At 41.4% G+C, this 21,407-nt stretch overlaps 1 protein-coding gene across 3 annotated transcripts in view; it reads right to left on the bottom strand.

Annotated features, from left to right (window-relative positions):
* The window catches only part of LOC136361713 (ubiquitin-conjugating enzyme E2 E2), a 201,563-nt gene extending 183,342 nt beyond the window's left edge, over positions 1 to 18,221 (bottom strand). The window contains exons 1-3 of one of the 3 annotated variants that reach the window (XM_066319828.1): positions 17,962 to 18,221; positions 13,075 to 13,263; positions 4,996 to 5,046 (exon numbers count right to left, since the gene is read on the bottom strand). In XM_066319828.1, coding sequence (XP_066175925.1) covers positions 4,996 to 5,046; positions 13,075 to 13,250 — 227 coding nt within the window. In that variant the 5' untranslated portion in view covers positions 13,251 to 13,263; positions 17,962 to 18,221. The remainder of the gene's footprint in view (positions 1 to 4,995; positions 5,047 to 13,074; positions 13,264 to 17,961) is intronic. The other 2 variants (XM_066319836.1, XM_066319819.1) reach the window with 2 other exon arrangements.
* Positions 18,222 to 21,407: the final 3,186 nt, after the last annotated feature.

Raw genomic sequence — 21,407 nt, 5'->3', positions numbered from 1 at the left:
GCTATTATAAAATATAATCCCACTGTTAGTGATTGCTAACTTGCATATCTTTGGGATATGTTTCTTGTTGCCTTTGAAGCAGAAAGGGACTCAAAAGTAAAATACAAAAATCGCAGTGAGTACTCAAATTTTTCAACCATCCTTATCCTTGATTATTAAAACATCATGGATTTAAAACAAACAGAATCCTGCACCATAGTATAAACCACTTCCATACTTATCTTTTTGACTAAGTTTTGCTACTTATCCTAAAGAGACCAGGCTAAGGTATACATAATGCTCTGTGTCACATGCTCTCAAGAAGGTGACTAGCAGCAGATCAAAGTGAGTCCATACACGCAGACAGTAAACTCCATGAGTAACACAGTGGGAAGGGAGCCTGAATTCAAGCTGGAAATGTTTCGAAGAAAAATGTTCAGAGAAATCACTTCTTACTCCAGTTTTTCATCCTGCTCACACATTAGCATCACATGCACCACAGCCGCGTGCCTGCGGCAACAGACTGATGCCTCCCCAAGACAATCAAAATCACTGAGCACAATTGCAGGGTAGATACTCGCTGTACCTGCTGCTCCAGGTCCCTCCACTTCTCTCCCTCTGCATTTTAGAGCAAGGCTGACCATCTTCTCCCTCCCAGTCTTTCCCTGATATTGTGCTCCCTCGTATTTTCTGCTTCTGACACTTGTGCCATCTGTTTAGCTTTAAAGTAGCACTCGGTAGGAGTTTCAGTGTAGCCCCAAAAACACTAACTGAAATTGCTGGAATTCACATAATCCCAGGGAGTTGTGAAGATCTCGTGCTCAACACTTCAGCAAAAACAGAGTCAAAGCAGTATTAAACAGAAATGTTGGACTCTGTACAGTCATTAATAGTACAAGAAATATCCATGAGGCACACTGACCTCTCCCCCTAAGTCAAATTGAAAATTTTGCCATTCCACTCGGCACTTCTCAGCATTGTCCCAAAAAGAACTGTTTAAAATATTATCAGTGTGATTAGTTTTCAAAAGCAAAATACTAGAACCAGATATGATGGCTGCTTATCATTTTGCATAAAAAGCAAGGAATTAACATAATGATTCCAAACAAATGGAAGAGATAAGACTACACACAGGACTTTAAACTGATTGTTTTGGAATGAAAGTCATTCTGCCCACTAAGCTGCACAGTCCTTCACAGTATATTTCTGAGCCTCAAGTATTACCTATATTGCTGGAGAGGAAAAGAAATGAAATGCAAAAAACGTAATAGGAATTGCAGTAAATACACAGAAAAGAGAAGAATGGTGAAAAGTACACTAGAGAACACCAAAAGAAAGCACGAAGGGGAAGACAGGTAATATCGGTGACTTAATAGGAAAACTTGGAGCATTTGCTCCAAGTGGTGTCCACAGAGAGCTGCTATTCACTTCATGCTGGCTCTCCTTGTTTACAGCTGCTAAGTTCACATTGAAAGAAGCTAAAAATACATGAAATACTTTCCAAATATTATTTTCCCATGTAAGCAATTGGTATAAGTTGCCACAGAGATGTTGTCCTTTTGCCAATAAGAAGAGAACTAGTATACAAGAAGTTGTATTCTACGGAATCTTTTGTCTTATGCACAATGCAACCAAAAATATGGGGAAGTTTGAAAAGGCATTATTTTAGCTACAAGTATTTCCAACTGTTCCCCTCTATCAGCAAGGCAACATAGGAAAATGACACTTAAATATGAGGATCTTACCACCTGCGAGGAAAGCTATACTCTGCACTACTCAGGAGTATAATATGTGTGCCATTTCTGGCAATCAAGCTTTGATATTTCAATGAGAGGAAAAAAAAAGACAAGAGTGGTAAATGTCTACAATTTAGGTATACCATCTCCTGACAAACTGAAATTTCGCAATGCTGCAGATTTAAAACATAAATGTACCTGCTTTGCATTCAGGAATGTCCTTGAGAGTAAATTCAGCTCAATACAAAAGTAAAATAGGGGGAGGCATGGAACAACACATACTGAAAACCATCCAGTTCTTTCTGTTAAATGTGAAGTGTAACAGGCTTTTTTACGACACGCCTTCCTCCAAAAATAGCAACGATTACACTGCTCAACTCCCACAGCCCCCTCCTCAGCTTGGCTTTTTTACATGTAGAACATTATACATTCTCAGTCCTGAGGCAGGAGCCAAAGTTTGTGGAGCCAAGATGACTCTCTCCATGGCCCAGTACAGCACCCAAACTACAGAAAAGGAAGTAGGGAGGCAGGAAACTCTAATTTCTTATAGTATTAAAGCTTCTTTTAAAGCCGAAGTGACAGATTTTTTTAGGAACTCTGAAACCCACAGCTTTCCACAGTCTTGGAAAGATGCTGCAAGTCCCAGCAGTGATAATCTGCCAATTCCAAGACATATTTGTGAGCAAGACTTTTTTCGTCCTCCAAACAAACACAAAGATTGCAGAGTCTATTCTCTTCACAGGGATGAGACGGAGGAAATGTTAAGATCACAGCTGCTGCAGCAGTGGAAGCTGCAGCTGCCTTGGAGCTTGCAGCGACTGTGTAGCCTACCATGAGACTGAGAGATGCTACTGTGCTACAGATACTGCTCCATTTGGGGCTTTTTTCAAGAATGGCAGAAACCTGAAGCTTTGGCCTGCTGAAGTTAATGAAAAATCCTGCAAATCATCTTGCAATACTCCCTCTAAGTTCCAATTCAGCTAAACAGCCTTCCTATCAGAACTTCCTAAGTAGCTACTTAAGATAGCTGTATTCTTGAATAATACTTTCCTCACACCTTCTATGACATTTAGTTTTCAGAATTATCACATTCCTATCACCCAGTCATGATTTATTTTATATATGAAAGAGTACATGCAGTGAGGGCAAGATGGAATTACAACCATTTCAAGTGGCCTATATCTGGAATGAACTTATCTTTACGAAATATGGTTGGGTTTTTTAATAGAAAAAGCTAACATGTCTTTTAACAATGACCTAAATTTCACTGAAAACAAGAAAGGATGTATCAATACTTTAGGGTAAGATATACTGCATAATAGCTCAGCTTTCCCCATTACTCTAAAGAAACATGCCTGACTGATGTATTTATTTTGTAATGTTTAACTATAATAGAAAATAGATGAAGTTCAAATGAAAACACTGTTTAGACTATGTCAACAAAGCATAAAACTAAATGAAGTGATTCTGTATTGACTATAAAAACATATTTGCTAATAGTGAAGTTACTAATGGTTATCTATCAAGATCACAACATGAAGTAATTCTGCATCTTAAGAACTGTGTTAAAGCAGCAGACACATGAAGTTGGATGTAATTTTGTGATTTTGCAAAACAGCATCATGGAGTGCACTTTATTGCTATTTTATCATTAGTGTAAATAATTCAAAAAACTCAGGAAACCTCCAGTGCACTTGTTTTTTCTGTAAATTGCAAGTCATCAAAGGGCTTTCCACTCAGACAGCCAATGCTTACTTTACACTTGCTAGCAAAAAAAAAAAAAAAAAAGTGAAAGTAAAAATAATACTATCTTGTATACTGAAACAATTGCTTTGTTATAAACAGAAGGCTTCAGAAAACTAGAAATTACACTGCTGTAAAAACCTGTAAGCCTTTTACTCTCAGTTCAAAGACTTAAGCATTCTTCTACAACAGACAGAAGTTTCATATTCATCTCAGCAAATCAATCCGCTAATAGGCATCAGTCATCAACACCGAAGTAAAATCTGCCACATGAAACAGCTTTGATGTGATTGAAGACTCACACACAGTCGTAAGCATGACAGAACAGCTTAGCTATTAAAATGTTTTATCCAGCAAAAAACTGTTCGTCCTAATTGACTGAAATACTCATTGAATGCCATTATTGCAAGGCTACTTCACTAAGCAGCACTTTGGTACATAGCCACTTGACTTAAATCTTGAGATCCAGCACAACCACATCAAATCTTATTAGAGTATTTTCTTACACATACTTTTGTCAAGAGACCAAAACAATAAAGCTGACTGTCATTTTTACTACCAGTTGCTTAGTTAATTCGATACTGAAACATACTGGGATTCATTATAGAAGCTGCATGCAATCAGCCATTTCTATCAATCTTTCTTATAAGTGCATTAACAGAATGAAACCTACTAACCACATCAGTGGAAATGGGTTGGCTGGACTGGGTGGAAGCTATTCTTCTGCACTGAGCTGAACCTCTCATCACAAGAGGTGCAGTAGCAGGGGTTTCTTTAAACAGCAATGTGCAGCCCTGGCCCAGCTCCAACACTGACCATATGTCACAAGCTGACAGATAAGAAGCCCAAGACAGCCATCTGAAAGCAACTGCATACAGCCCCAGCCACCAGACAGCAAGGGTTTCAAGGTCTACCTCATCATTCATTTCAAAGCCAACTTTAAACATACCAGAAGTAAACATACCTGACAAAAAAGAAACACAGCCCACACCCCCCACAAAACCAAACCACAACATCATAGAAAACCCAAACCGAAGAAGTGCAGAAAGTCTGTATCAGAAAGTCTGAAGGATGCAATACTCTAATCCAAGAAGAGTACATCAAATATCGCAATTGACTGCCACAAACGCAGTCAGAAAACTACTAATAGTTTGTGCCTATACCATTTTCCTTCCTCCATGATATTCACAATGCAAGACAAAGGAATCAAATACATCAAGCAACTGCCACCAAGAATATATTTTACTGAATCAAACAAAATATTATTGATTTAGTATCTGAAATGAAGGGTGACTTTTGTCCTTTATTAATGCATCATAGAGTTCATCAATTTATGCCACTACTTTGGTTGCCAGGAAGTATGTCAAAGTATGTCCTTATTTGTAGGCAACACATTATCTATCAGCTCTTATTACAAAATTACTAAATAATCAGCACAAAGGAATAGCTAAAATTTACCCCAGTCCCCCATGAAATTTCCACAGCTCCATACATTTCATTTCCATATTCCAAATTAATAAAATCCAGGTGAACTTACCTACAGTTCGGAGGAGGGTCTAATGTAATCTCTGCAAGTTCTTTCTGAATTCTTAAGAGAAAGAAAAGGTATTATTAGGACTTTTTAAAAATCTGTTTCTTTCAGCTTTATGAACATTTCTACGTCAATCAATAGTAACAAAATATAATTATTACAATTTCTGATTGAAAGCTGATCTATAATGTTTCATGAAACTGTGCAAGAACATGTATAAATAAAACCCAAGTATTTTCTGAAAAATGAACCTCCAATGTGGAACAAATGCCATGAGCAATCACCTAGAAAATCACACTTCTTCCACAGGTCAGGCTTCTCAACTCCTTTCCTCACTTACACAATTACTAAATATCTCATATAGTCTCCTTCTCTACTTCTCCTCCAACTACATGTCTCATAGTTCTTGCCCTCCAGAATATTTAGCTTCTTAATATATATTGTACTGGCAGGGTAAAAATCCCCTAACTCAAAGGAAAATTGCCCAGAACGAGCCCACCCAGGACTTCATAACCTCCTACTTATTGGGGGGCTGATATTGGGCTCCCCCAAAGGGAAGTGCTCCAGCTCCCTGGTCAGCCTAGGGACCTGCTGCTGGACTTGCTTTGATACCTGCCTTCTTTTTAATGAGGGAACAAAATTGCAGTCAAATGAGAGCTGAGTAAAGGCAGATAAATCTTTTTCATCTGTCTAGGGACTATGCTTCTGTTAATACCTCCCACGAGGCAGCCCAGCCTTTGTCACTGCCTCACACTGAGCCTGCTGCCTGCCAAGGCCCCCACATCCTTCTGAGCAGGGGTGATCCCTAGTATGTATCTGTGCAAGGGGTAAGTCCTCTGCACATACATGGTGTTCATTTGTCCTTGCTGAATTTCATGAGTTCTCTGTCAACCCTCTCCTGCAGCCTGGCCAGATCCGTCTGAGCCACAGCCTTGTCCCTGTGTGTGCAAACTGTTTGTCATCTGAAAACTTCTCAGTGCACTCTGCCACATCCTCCAGGTCACCAATAAAGACACTGCAGGCATCCTGCCAGAGCTCTTCCTTCAGGGAGAGCAACTTGGTTGTTAAGGATTTCTGGACATTCCCAGGCTGACGCTTCCCAGCCAAGTCCTTGAATACCTGATCTCTGCCACAGCTGGCAATGGGGGCTCTTTTCCCTTGCACCAGCATCTGCATGAGAGCCAGTATCGTGACCTCTGAAGAAATGTCATTATGCAGAATAGGATACAGAGTTCCCAAAGGAACTTGCAGGGGTTTACAGTTCCCAAAGACTTGCCAGAGTATTATATCATAAGCAGGACTGCAAATGCCACCTTCCCTATAAACCACGTCCACAGGTTTGTTTTTTTTTTTAAGAGGCTACTTCAGTGCAAAACCAGGAACATTTAGAAGGAGAAAGGAAAAGAAAAACAATTCAATATATCCTCAGTATTTTCTTCTTGCCTTCTTCTTCACAAGAATTCATGCACAGAACAGATTGCTGTTCTTATTATTCCCTACACTAGAAAAGAAATAATAATACCACTCAAATTCTCGAGACAGGTGCTCAAGTCACAAGCCAAAGGTTCAGGCCTGACCTATACATATTTTGCTAAAAATGACTGCAACCCATTTTGCATATAAATACCGGTAGAGAAAATGGCTTATCAAAATAAGCATTCAGGTATATTTGCATATATAATATAAAAATGAGCAATTTAGTTCTTTATATAATGTTATAATCCAAACACAACCTTACACTTTAAGGAGTCTCACAGCCACTATCAAAATTCCCCTTATGTAACTATGAATTGATTTTATGGCTATAATGAACAAATGAACCAACAGCAGTAGAAGAACTGGCCTGAACCAGAAACTCAAGCCTTTATCATTCACATTCCAAAATAATTAGGACATATGTGGGCAAGATTTGTAGGCAGAGGTAATAATCATTTATTAAAACCTGATGAGATCATTGAAAAGATAAAAATACTCTTCCAGATGCTTAGATTTTCTTCTAACTTCTACACATATAAATACAGGCAAAGCAAATGGCTTATCAAAATAAGCATTCAGGTACATTGGCATATATAGTAGTAAAGGTCCCTGCATTGTACCAACTGTTCAAACCCAACTTGGTGCCATCTGAAAACTTTAGAGGGCGTTCTGCCATATCCTCCAGGTCGCTCAAAGACATTACAGGCATCCTGCCAGAGTTTTAACTTCAAGGAGAACAACTTTGTTATTTAGGATCTCTGGACATTTCCCAGGCTGATGCTTCCAGGTCAAGTCCTTGAATACCTAATCTCTGCCATAGCTGGGTGTATATACCCTACATACAGAGCTGGTGTATACCCTACTTACACGCAAACTCACAGTTATTTCTGCAGAGGGGGAGAAATTTTATCTTTACTTGCTTTTTCTACTCATTGAGATGTTTGTAGCTCCAGCATACAGAATTCCTCCAATAAATACCATAACTTTCTTATAAAAACACAGGCATGCTCTGCCTAATCAAGCACAAAATCATTGTAGTAATGCTGAAAGTTACCCCATGTTTTAATTAGTGAAGTTTAAGCACAACAAAAATGTTGTATTAAAACAGTTAGCCCTTTAAACACTCCTAACAAATCACAACTTTTAGAAGGGAGATGTTATAAGTGTGGGAATGCTTAAAATATTTCTTCTGTACACTACAAAATTCTGCCATGATTTTGAAATTTATGCTATCACAGATTCAAACTACGGAAAACCTAGGTTGCACGGAAATTTCAGTTTTGTGGTTTACAAGTTGTTTTCCTTTTTCAGTCTTTTTTGAAGTTTCAGAATGGTGGCACTGCATTTTATCATAGAATCAGAGATAATTTCTTTGTTTTACATATAGTAGTAAAACCAGGTAATATTTCACGACATTAGAGCAAGTATGAGGCACATCAAGAATGGATTGACAACTTCAACAACTTCAGTCCTAGATCAAAAACTTTACATTCTTCCTCCTAAATCCTAACCCACGTTCCTTACATTCTGAAAACAACCGTCTCTCATTTTCTCCATCTGTTCTGGTTCAACCCAAAACTTCTAATGCCAAGAGCACAAAAATGGCCCTCTATCAAGCTATTCTGTGATTGAGCAGACATGGACAAATCAGCTTTCTGCTTCAAGACAAAAAAATTGATCAGATGGCACTGTCTATTAATGTTCAAAGGACATCATTGCTTTTGCAAACATCTAAGACAAAGAGATGTTTAATTCATGATTATTTTAATACAAACAAGATAAACATATTAATACAATACTGTCCATCAATTGCTCCTCAGCAAGATGTCAATGTTTATTCTCCTACTCTGTGATGTCCCAAAATAAAATTTATACACCTTACATTTCTTTTGTTGCAACCTTAATTTACCTTGCACTCATGCTGAGAGCTCATTCACAAACAGCTTCTGCAGAACAGCTGACACATAGCTTGTTCACATGTCACAGCATTCAAAGTTACAATTAAATCATTGCGCAGCATCCCAGAGAGCCTTGCACTGATAGAGACCTCCAGTGTGCAAGTGGCCCTTTGTCTGCACGTGCTCTGGCACTTGCTCCACATCCCCACTGAGCTGCCCTCAGAACCTGCCACAGCAGAGGACGTGCCTCATTTCCTTTGCTGACCACAGAGGATTCACCGCGAGAATACGCGGCCTCTGGCAACACAACGTTTTTATTCAGGGTCCTTTCTGGCATCTGTTTCTTTGGATTTTCTGCCCCAATAACAGTTATGTTTAGCAATGTCAAAGAGGAAAAACCCTTCAAATTAAAATCATTATGCATATCCAGTTTATATTTAAACTAATGGCATTGTGGTTTACTACATATCGGACAATGGGGATGATGACAGGGGGTGAGGCCATTGCTAGTAATCAAAGCCCTGGGCTACACACACAAAACATTTAATTTACAATGTCAGGTCTGATACTTTGTTTGGTCTTAGAGAAATCATTTGACTCTTGTCTCTCATATAAATATAAATATATAAATATATAAATATAAATATCTACACACGTATAAAAAAATTCCCTCCATTTTACTAACAGAAAAGAACAAACACGGTTGCCTACCAGTAACGGTGTAAAGGTTAATCTACTTGTAAATTCAAGCATGAAAGTATATTGTGGATTTCAAATATTATTAATTTTCACAGACACATACTACTGTACCAAGTCAAAAAGGACTGAGTGTTGGTTCCCTAATGAAACAGTTCTATAAGGCTGAGACACATTAGAACATGTTAGAGAATTTCCCAACATTAATAGGAAAAGAAATAAAATAAAGGACTACATGACAATAAACTACTTTTACCATATCCACTTTTCTAAACTACACGTCTCTCTACCCATAAAAGTCAGATGAATCAATACCCTATACTGAAGAATGTACTACTTCGAAAATACTTAAAAATGCAGTCACTGGTATGTATTTCAATACTAAACAAATTGTGACCGAGGAGGAAATTGATCTAAAGGTGGTCAGGTTCATACTGGAGGAAAAGAAATATTTTCACCTACTTACTAGAAGATGGATAAATGACAAGGATATTTCTTTCAAGAAAAAGCACTCCATATTTTGCCATCATATTCAACATGCTAAATGTATTTCCAGATTCTGTAATAAACCACTCAGGAAAAAAAAAAAAAAAAGGGGGGGGGGGGAGGGGTGGGGAGTGGGAAGGGAAAATTGCTTGGGTTTGTTGAATTTTGAGCCAATTTAATCTATCGCTTATTTGCTCCTCCTTAAGGCTGCAACTTCTCTGAATAACAAAAAGATTACAACTAAAGTTGTACAGTTCACAATTCACTGTAGGCACAGATATTTTTTAAAAAATTTCAGGATTGGACATAAAGATTTACAGATTTTCAGGAGCCAAGCAAAACAATACATTTATTTGTTGATCTACTATGTCAGCCAAGAATGGTTACACTTCTCTCAATCCAAAGGTCATGCTAAGATTTGCTACTTAAGAGGTAACAAGATGCCTGCTGTTTTCAAGGACAGCAATTCAATTCCGTGTCTGAACTGTAATTGTGATATGCAGCGAGTTTCTCAATCTTGACATGTTGGGTAAGAAAGGTTGCTATTTAAGGTGATGCCCTCTGGGTGAGGAAAATTGAAGGACCGGCACACTGCACGACATATGCTGTAAGCTATTACACCTGTACAGCAGCTAGTCCTGAAGTATTAACAGAGTAGGACAGCATGTGATGGCATTCCGCCTTCTTGATGCCATCCACAGCACTGCTAACAGAAGCAACTCCATATCTCAATACCAAAAATCTTACTCAAATAGAAGTTTAAGTGGTTTCATACAGCCTCTGTAATCAGATCACTTTGGAAAGCAGCTAAACTACATGAACAGTATATTCATACATAAGACATGGGAGCAGTTTACTATTACACAAGCTAAAATCAGCACACTGCTAGATCTTGATTTATATAAAACCTCATGCTACTGAAATTTTTTTTAAATCTGACTACATAAACATACAAATGAAAAGCAAAACAGGAGTTTTCCAAAAAAGAGATGCACAAATTTTCCCTCATATACTGTAAAATACTGCGGCTACAATTCCCTATGCACGAAAAAGCTTTCCAGGTGAGAAAATATGATTTCCAAACTCAGGTTAGAATCAAGTCTGTAGTCTGTGACTTTAGCTCTACTGAACTTGCTGGTGTTTGATGCTTTTAACAGGAATTAAGGAATCTTGACCAAAGCTGGAACTGCACTACATGCTGCTGTTCCAGAACTCTACTGATTTTAGCAGAATTGACTCTTTCACTATTATAAAGGTACCAGAGTAAAACCTTATTAATCGTACATTATTTCTCATTCCTAATGAACTAAAATAACAATATTACTATGAAGATATTTTATGCGGACCATTTCTGGAATGCTTATCACATATTGAGGACTTTAAGACATTTTCCCTTCCTTTATGCTACTCCCCTCTTTACAGCCCCTACTTAAATTTCTAATTTAGCTTTCTTGAGACACTACTGGTTTATTAAAAAGCACAGAAACAAAACCTATGATATGAAAATCTGGTGAGATTAGAGAAGGTGTAATCCCAATTCTAACACAATGACAAACTACTGAATATTCAAAAAACAAAAAAAGGAAAAAAACTACAATGATACTAATGAAAACCCCCATTACTATAAAAAACTGTTTCTGTAATCCTTCCATAAAGTGCTATGACAACCAGCACTTCTAAAATACACTTCTTAAAAAATACTGCACACATATCTACAGAACTATTATATGTCATGTCAGCTTTTAAAATGTATAATCAAATGTGTATTTCTAAAATGTATAATCAATATTACTACATATGTGAAACTAGCTTTAGAGTCTAACTGGCAAATGTAGTGATGTCAGCAACTGATGGCATAATTAGTTTCAGCAGAACCATAAGCAGATATGATTAAATTTTAAAAGGTTTAAGTAATTTTATCACTGTAAAATGCTTGTTGATAAAAGCTCTAAGCTTTGAAGATACAAAGCTAAGATTAATAGACCCATTTCTGACATATAATTATTAATTTTTTTAATAGGATAGTGTCCACAGGCCCTTGTTAGAACTATAGCATCATTACACCAGGCATTGTACAAAGTTCAGAATACACAGACTGCTCTCTAAAGATGCTGGAAACCGTTTTTATGACCTTAAAAGTCATGACTAATCCAATATTCCTAATATTAAAAAAATAATAATAGCAGGAAGCAGACGAAAGAGAAGACGACCAGAAACCGTAACAGCTGTGAGAATTAACTACATTAATAACATCTTGGTTTGTAGTGAAAGCTGGGTGGGGTTTTTTTCCCTTCTTGTCATAAAAGCAAACACAGGCAAGTTTTGCTGGCCATTCTGTAAGTGATATGACCAGGTAATCGTCTTACAGTGTCATAGTAGGAACGGGTGTCCAGAAAGTATTTCTCCAGGGAATTAAAAACAAAGGAAAACTAGCTATAAGAAAGGTATCCATAGCAGAAGAAAAGCATGACAGTGTCTCACTGGAAAGACAAAAGATACCTTAATTCAGAAAAGGATTTAATTGGTAAGGGACAGATTAAAGCCAAACAAAGACTTGAATCCTGACGAGATGTACGCACACATTTATATAGTGTTATTTACTGTAGTCTGACTACATGCATACGTTATAAATTATGGCAGCAGGGGCTTAATGCTTCTCCTTTACTACAGCACCACAGTGGTACAACTCCACCGTTTTCTCTTGTAGTTTATACAGCCTTGAACTAGCAAAAAAAAACGAGATCTGGGAATTCTGCATCAGGACAGTAGGCAGAATTGGTCCCTTGTCAGATTATTTTATGAGTCCTTTTTAACTTCAATCACTATAATCCCACTTGCCCAGACTAACAACCCTACATGTACTGGCAACGAAACACTAAGCTGTAAATTCCTTCTGTCTGGTCTGAGCAAGACAATTGTTATCTGGAGATGGACATGATAGCATAGAATAATTTAAATAGCTATTCTACAAACCAACCTTTCATCTCAATCAGAAAAAGGAGAGGAAATAAATGGGTATTAAAGTAGATCACAGTTTAAAGTAATGAAACCAACATACATTTGTTGTTCACTCAAGTATTTCTGACCTGACCATCTGGGAAAAGAAAAGGCAGTACTTCATGGCAATAGGTATTACGGTAGTCCTAACATGATGAGTTACTGAACTGTCTGAAATGTTTATGGCTAATTAACTGTAAGTTACACTGACAAGTTTCAACATCAGTCATACATACATATACAGAGATATATTTTATAAGGCTACAAAACTGTCTGAGTTTTATTAGCAATAAAAAAATGTCAGCTTTTATCATGCAAGCAACTATTAAAACCATGTGAAAGAGGCAAACTGACAAAGAAAGGAAAAAGTATACAGGTCCCATTATTGTGATCAGTCTCAAAAGGCTATTACACTGATACAGTATTGTTACAATAAAACAATCAGAACATTAATATACTGAGTCAATACATGGATCTGATGGGCAGCTGAAAGAAGAGAAAGGAAAATAAACAACCAGGAAGAACACTGTACCTTTTAGCACTAGTTGACAATTTAGCAGCTGTTTTGCTTGATATTTTCCCCTCTTTTTTCTTGGGTTGAACTTGCTCCCGTTCTTGCTCCTGCTGAACACCTTCACGCTGATCTCCATCAGAGCTGCCTCCACTAGTGCTTGGGCTATCATCCACTCTCTGCCCCTCTGTAGACATGGCAGATGCTGCACTGAACAAAGACAAACTGAAGTTAGCTTTTTGAGAAGAAACTGCCTAACTGTATTTCTTACATGCTTAAGGAAAGAACACATGGGATGTAAGTCTTTGTCTTAATAAAATAATGTTTTTGTCACAGTAGTTCAGTAATCCTCATACTAAAGAGTTTTGCCACAAGCATCTTAACAATAATTCAAGAGTTGCCAGTTTTAAACCCTGTACCACTGCCAAGCCCCCAAAACACCCCAACCAACCCACAAACAAAAAGTACAAAATAAACACACAAACCAAGACCCCTGCCAAACTCCTCATATATATATATATATATATATATATATATATATATATATATATATATATATATATATATGAAAACCATAAGTTATTGAAGCTAAGTGGGCAACATAATCCTGCAAGTGTAAAGCCATTCACTGTGAATTCTGTTTTTCTACCACTCAGCAATACCATGGGTTAGCTGTCCCATCAACTATGCTACCAGTTCAAATCGACCACAGTTATTTCAAAACTGAGAGTTATTACTATCTTAGAACTCTCTGTTATCCCATATGAAATAAATCTGTGGGCTCATTCCAAGTCTACAGTGTGGGTTTCCACATTACAAAATCCACATCTTAGCATGCTCGATGGAAACACAGAACTAAAAAGCTCTAACACAGGATTGTTTGTATTTACTAAAACAGTGAGCACATTGGTAGAGGATATAAAGAAGTTTTTCCTGACAGTTCATTCAGGCAACATGAGGCAACAAACTTGTCAGAGAACATGAGCAGCAAGAAATCTCAGCCTATTTCAGAAGTCAAGTTAACGCTTTATTCACACACTTCTGATACTAGTTAGCTATTTTAATTTCTTCCTTCATTTTAAATAGTATAACAATATGCCGACAGATGAGGAATTACAAGCCCACTGTTACATCTGTCATGACTTCTCAAACTCCCAAACTGTTCTAATGAAGGGCAGATGTCCATGAAAAACTCTTACTGAATTAGCATATGCAGTGGCACTGACTGATTAAAAAAAAAACCACAAAAAACCCCAAACCAAATCAAAACCAAACTGAAACACAGGTCTTTCCTTTAACTCCAAATCTGTACTTTATTTACCTGTGTTACGTATCCTCTTGAGACTTTTAATAAAAAGCACACAGGCCCAAACGTTACTTGCTTACACCCACACAATCCCCATATATCTGGGTGGTTTTCTGATCAAATCTGTCTGAATCAAGAATTTGCTCTTTCATACACAGCGCTTCAAATTGCTGTGAACTTCGACTTGCTTTTCCTCTTACCTATGTACAGACATCATCACAATTAAGAACAAAACTATTCACCTTGACTATTATATGTTTTAAGACTCGCTCAAGGGAGAATAATGAGATTTCAGGCTCAGATTCAACCATGCTTGTTCTGTGGATTAAACAAAGTTCATCTCCCTGTACATATTTATGGAAAGAGACAGCAAAGGAAAAGTAAATTAATGCCAGTGCCAACAGGGTTATGCTGAAAAGGATGCTTTTTAAAAAGGCATAAGTGTTCTTGTTACAGAATAGAAATAAATTTACTGCTATACTGAAAAACCCTTACTAAGATCTAATTCTATCAAATAATACACACTGTGGAGTAGAAAAAATAATCTCTTCAGGCATTATTCACACATCCAACCAACTTCAGGAGGAATTAGGACTTTTTCATCTATTTTGTAAAACTATACTGAAAAAGAATTCTGGAAGTATGGCACCCCTTCAAAATGTTATAGACATTAAAAGAAACAGCAAGCTATACCAAGTGATAGATATGTGACTAAAGTTTCCCTTAATCAGCTTAAGCTGCATTTTTGATTTTACAACAGAAAATTATATTTTTATATCTAAATATATAAAAATACACAATACCTAGCCTGCTCATTATGAACTGACTGAAATAAGGCAGAGTTTCTGCCCTAAAATTAAAATACAAAAATTGTCTGCTCAATTAGAGTGGACAATTTTTGTATTTTAGTTTTATAGAGAACATAATTTTTACATAATTATGTATTTTAATTTTATAGAGAAAATGTTTTTGGTCTTTTAAAATTATAGAGAACAATTTCTCCTATAGTACAGCCACAACAATATATATTTAACATAGTTCGTAAATTTACACAGGCTGACATTCAGATATTTAAATCCTGGTTGTCAGATTTCAAGGTAAAAGCAACAGAACACTTAGAGGTAATAAACAACAAAAGTGTCACATTCTGACAAGTCAAAATACACAACTATAATGTAATTTTGGTAGTAAGTGCCTATTTTCCTTGCTTCTACATAAAGTTAAAATACAACCTCATCTCTTTTTATAACACTTATGTTGGCCTTTATTTGCCCTAGATTTTACTTCTGAACTTTGCTTAATACATCTAATTTTAAAGAGAAAAAGTCTCTCTTCACAATGTACATAGGCTTTAACACTGCAGGCCAGAAAGTTAAAAGCATATTTAATCATGCTTATATGCATAGGACATCTGCTATGAATAATCTTGGCTATAAATATTACTTTATCCAAAAAACAACTGCATTCACTTCATAAGTTCAGGTTACTATCCAGCAGACAAACACTGTAACAGTAGCCCAGAGCATATAATTACTGTAACATGTAATGCCAGCATTTACAAGAAGAAAATGCTCAAATCTGTAGTTTGATGTCTGGCTAGTTTGGGGGGGGGGAAGAAGGGATGGCTTTTGGATGGTATTTTTCCTTTCTCCTTCTGCCCCTGTTCCCCCTTTTGACATCCAGGCAATTCTTTCTATTCCCTCTCCTCACAATATCTGCAATTTTAGGAAGTTTTGTTCAATGGATGTTTAATATTGTGGTAAAAGCGTGTTTAAGGGGCCTCAAATGAGACACTTCAAATGATGCCAAACTTAAAAGACACACAAACACATGAACAAGTAAGAGAATTGGGGGAAAAAAATCAGCTGAGAGGATGACATTGTGAAGAAAACATTTTCCTGCCACTAACAGAGACAGAAATACAAGATACTCCTTGAATGTGAAGAGCTGTAAGTGTGTTTGCAACTGTCACACAGAAGACACATGATGTCCAGGTTCCCGGCTGCCAGGCTATTCTACATTCAGACGAGGGTTGCTAACCTCCCTGCTGTTGTGCACAGAAAAATGAGCAGAGGGGACAGAGGAAGGAACCAAAGGGGACTTAAAAGTCTCTCCCTTAACGTGAGATGAATCAGCACAGAGACAGATTACAAGTGTAACTACGACTATCAACCCGAAGTGAAGAGTGTCCAAAATATTTTGCTTTTGTCAAATACATCCACTGGCACCTTCCCTTTCCTCCTCAAACTAAAACAAAAACACCAACAACTAAAACAAACTAACAACAAAAACAAACAACAATAACAAAAATACCTCAAGCCACCAGTCATTATCACACATCACATACCACCCCAAAAAAAAATTATTTATATATATATATATTTTTTTTTTTTTTTAAATCCACCAGTCGGGGACAGCAAGATCCTGGCAATGTGCAGGATGGGGTCCCAAGGGCGGCAGAGCTCATGATGATGTCTTTCTAAAGCGCTCGTAATTTCCTATAAGCCAAGATAAACTGAGTATTTCTGCGGGGTCCACCACGGGCAGCAATGGCAGCAGCCGCCTTACTTCATCTTCATTAAAAACCATAAAGGTCAAAAAGACCACGACACCGCGGGACGGGAGGCAGAAAGAGCCCGGTCTGTGCCAGGGGAGGGTCCGCCACTGAGAGCGGCACCCGGAAGGATGGGACGGGACACGACAGGACGGCACCCCGGGCTCCCACGGCCGCGGGTGGGCACAGGCGCGACTCCCCCGTCGGGAAGCCCCCGTCGTACGGGAACGAGCATCCCCAGAAGCACGCACCCCGCGCACTCCCACGGCCGGGCGGGCGGCGGCCGGGCCAGGGTGAGAAGTAGGAGACAAGCGAGGAGAGGAGGAGGAGGAGACTGCGAGAGGAAGACGTCGGGGGCACATGCGGGAAGGGAGAGGGTTGGGCTGCGGGGCTCCTCGGGGCGCGGGAGTGGGGAGGACAGTGCCTTTTCCCGAGGGGTTCCAGCCCGGGGTGCCCACCGCTGCGGCGGGGGGTGTGGGGATAGCGCATCCCAGGAGGCTCGTGGTGGGGGGCAGGGGGCACCCCGGCGCCCGAGCGACCCAGGGGCGCCCAGAGTGCCGCGGGGACCATGCGGAGCAGGGCCAGAGGGGTGGGGGGGAGCGGGGCTGGTCGCTGCTCCCGCCCGCAGCAGGGCGAGCAGGACAAATGGACACGGAAGAGTTGCTGAAAGGGTGTGGGGGTGCCGAGGAGCAATGGAGGCTGGATGGAGCCTGGGGGAGCGGGGAGCGCCGGCAGAGATGCCGAGGTGGCCGGGGGCGGCGGGGGGGCGGCCGGGACGGTTGCTATGAAAAGGCACGGCCGAGGATGACAAGGGGGGGAAGGGGGTACCAGGCAGCACCAGGGGGATGCGGAGAGGGGAGGGAAGATGAAGGATAAAGGTAGAGACCGAGGGTCGCGGCTAAATGTGGGGGAGAGGCTGCTGCCGTGGGGGAGGGATGGCGAGCGACGGGGGGGTAGGAGCCCGGCGGGGGGAGGGGAGGCAGACGGGGAGCTCAGCCGGGGCAGAGGTAGCCGTACCCCGGCAGAGACGGGGGAAAGCCGCTGCTACCTGCAGGCGAGCGCAGGTCTCTCTCTCGCTGGTGCCGGGCACAGGCTGCGGGACAATCCGTCGCGGTCGCCCCGACTCCGGCCGGGCGCAGGGCTGGAAAGGGGCTGCAGCCACTCACTGAGTCATGAGCCCGCTCCCCCGCGCTCCTCGCTCTCGGCTTCCTCTCTCCTTTCCCGTCTCTCCCGAGCAGCAGCGACGGCCGCTGCTGCCGCTTCTCCCAGCGCCGCCGCTCCTGCCCCCGCTGCCCGGAGAGAAGTGAAGCCGCTGCCGCGCGCGCGCGCGCACCCCCGCCGCCGCCGCCTCCGCGCGCGCGCGCCCCCACCCGTCCGCCCGGCGCCGCGCGCGCGCGCCCGCCAGCCAATTCTCCCGGGCGCTCGCGGGCCGCCGAGGGAGGGGCGGGAGGGCGGGGGCGCGCGCGCGCGGTTTCGGCAGGGAGCGGGGGGGAAAAGTGCCGGGATGGGGGGCGAGGGCGGGCGCGTGCCCGCCGGGGCTGGCGGAGGCCGCGCGCCGCCGGGCAGGGGGGAGGGGCGAGAGGCGGCGGCGGGAGCGCGCGTTAAAGGGAAGCACCGGGGGCTGGGCGGGGTCAGCGGGGCAGAGGAAGAAGGAGGAGGCGGGAGGGGATGGGGCGAGCGGGGGACCTTCGGCCGGGGACTCGCGGGGGGGGGATGGAGGTGAGGGTGCCCTGCCTTTCTCCCCGCCGCCGCCGGGCTGCCGTGGGCCCCCACGCGAAAGTCCGGGAGGTGGGAGGGGCGGGCCGGGACAGGGCAGGGGGCGGCGGGGGCCGGTATCAACTTTCTTGGCTCTTCTCGTCTTTTTCGGCTCCTTTGTTCCCCTCGGCAGTCGCCCCCTCCTCCGCCGCCTCCCCGGTCCTGCCGGCCCGCCGCCCGCACCTCGGCAGCGCCTTTGTCTCCGCGGAGCCGGAGGGAGCAGCCGGGGGGACGCGGCACCTGGGGACGGGCGGTGCGAGGGCACGGGGTGCCGGGGCCGGGCTGCGGGGAGGGCCCAGGCCCTGGGCACTTGGTGCCCCTTTGGGGTTGCCGTGGCAGTTTCGAGCACGGCTGATGGGTGCCACAAACCACCCCCGGCCGCCGGCGGCACCGGGTGACGTGCAGCATCCCGGCTGGAGATAGGCGCTGTCGCCCGGTTGTGGCCCGGTAAATGAACCTCACCTCCCACGCAGGCAGGCATTGCCTCTGTGGAAAGCATCGCAGTCAGGAATGGGAGAGGCCAAGGCAGAGCCGCGCTTAAATGTTAGCTGTTTAGTGGGAATATTAACCTGGAACAAAACAAACCTGCAGCAGAACTGGCTGTCAGGTAACCCCGGCTGCGCTGGGAGAGTGAGACGTTTCTGTCCCTGTGCCGACCCTGCTGCTTTAATCTTTACATAATATGCTTAGCTATGTTATGTAAACTACCACCTCAAACCTTTGTTCCTGTAACAGGGAAATATACCAGCCGAGGGTAAAGGGGTAATGCCAAGTCAAAATGTTTTCCCTCTTGTAACAACTAAAGGGAATTAAAAAAAATAAAATGTGTTCTCACCATTCCACATGTAGGAGGAAAAGTTTCTCCCTGCCTGAGCTGTGAAGTATTGTATTTTTTTCTGACGTCTGGTTAAGGTGTAGGTGGAGCCTGTGCCACCAAACGTGCAGAAGTTGAGAACGTGAAGCGTTAATATAAGGATTAGAAACATTTTTGATTCCTGCTCTCATGTTATAGCCAGATATAAGTTATATAAATGCTTTTTGCAGATTCCCTGTATGTAAAATAAATAATTTTCTTTGTTGAGGAATCATTTTTTAAATTACTTGGTATATTTACTCTTCCTATTTCTTTGCTAAATAATGCCAGTGATATTTTCACCTAAACCTAAAAATACCACAGTCAGCTAGTTCTTCCTGTTCCGCATGCATTTACGAAATATTTTCCTGCTTATTATGGAGAAAGGCTCCTAATGTCAGCTAGGTGGGTTTCTATCTGCTAGCATACACTGACTTCTCAGAAGAACTAATAATGAAGTAATTAATAGAACATGATGTGTGAAAGTCCTTCAAACAATGCAAACCTCCTGCAAGTAATGCTTCTCATTGTGCTGAAAGGTGCACTGCACACTCTTGACATTGTGGTTCCTTCTTCTAAAATCATTTAAACTATGCTTTCTCCTTTCAGTCATTCAAAAATAGACCTCCTGAAAACCATCCAGGAAGCGATAAAATTAAATTCTAAATTATTCTTCTAACCATATTTCCTTAAGGTTGCTCTGATGGCTTAAGGGTGCCTTAAAGGAGGCATACATTCATCTACATGTTAACTCATCAGCCTGTCTCAGGACTTTTCTTTGGTGACAGTTCATGGTGCTTCATTACAGACGTTTTCTGCTAGGATTTGCAGGAAGCACAGAGAGAGAAGCTGAGTGAATAGCCTAATTGAGACAGGGGCAGGATGGGGCCATACAGTGTCCCAGAATCTGGGTCATAAATTCCCAGTGCCAAAATAATCAAGGGAGCGCTGAAGTGTTTCAGCACCGAGTGAGAGGTTTGAGTCATCACAAGTCAGGCCCTGGTTTTTTCTTTTGGTGTGTAACCTCTGGCCCAGAGCCCTAAATGGTAGGGCTTAAATTAAGGACAACTAAACTGGGCAGAAGGTTTGTACTGCCTTATGAATAGAACATACACACTGAGGTGTGCCCTGTTTTAAAAGCGGAGGTTTTGAAGAAGCCCTACCTGTGCAGTGTAAAGAGACTAGGGCAGAGTAGTCAGCTGCTCCCATTTTTATCCTTTTGACCTTTCAAAATAACATGCTTGGCCCTCAGATGTTAAAGGTTGCATAATATTGCTCAAAATCCTTTGGAGACCTTTTCTAAATTTGGGTTATATAGGTTGAATCCTGGCCGTTTTGAAGTGAGTGGCAGTACTTCAGTGTTAGATTTCACCCCTGCTGGAGTGCTGAGGCACACATGTTACACCTTCCCCCCCACGCCCCACCCCCACCCCATGATTAGTGGTGTGTGGTTTCGAAAGGCTGACACTGTTTACACCACCAGGCACATCCAAAGCAACATGAGTTCTTTATTTTTCCAGAGGCTTGGAGTTTCCTTGTGGAGGCACACTGGAGTTCATCTCACCTGGCACAGGCAGTCGTGCTTTAAAACTGTTATAGTTAAGGACACTTCTGTTAAGGGCTCTTGATTTAGAGTGTCTGTTACAAGGACAGATACGTCAGTCAAAATCTATGAAGTTGGAGAAACCTGAGCATAGTTTCCATTTAGAAGTGTTTAATTTAGCGAAGTAATAGTTCTATTTAGATTTTTCAGGGTTTTCTTGCTTTTTGTAAAAAGTAAAATTTTGTAAAAAGTAATTGAGCTGTACTCAATTATAGTGAGTTTTATCCATTTCTTTTTAGTTAAAAAACAGGGAAATACTGTTCTGTGTCAAAATAAAAAATAG

Source organism: Sylvia atricapilla, chromosome 1 (genome assembly GCF_009819655.1).
Source record: "Sylvia atricapilla isolate bSylAtr1 chromosome 1, bSylAtr1.pri, whole genome shotgun sequence".
NCBI lineage: Eukaryota > Metazoa > Chordata > Aves > Passeriformes > Sylviidae > Sylvia > Sylvia atricapilla.
This window is presented reverse-complemented; position numbering and strand designations above follow the sequence as displayed.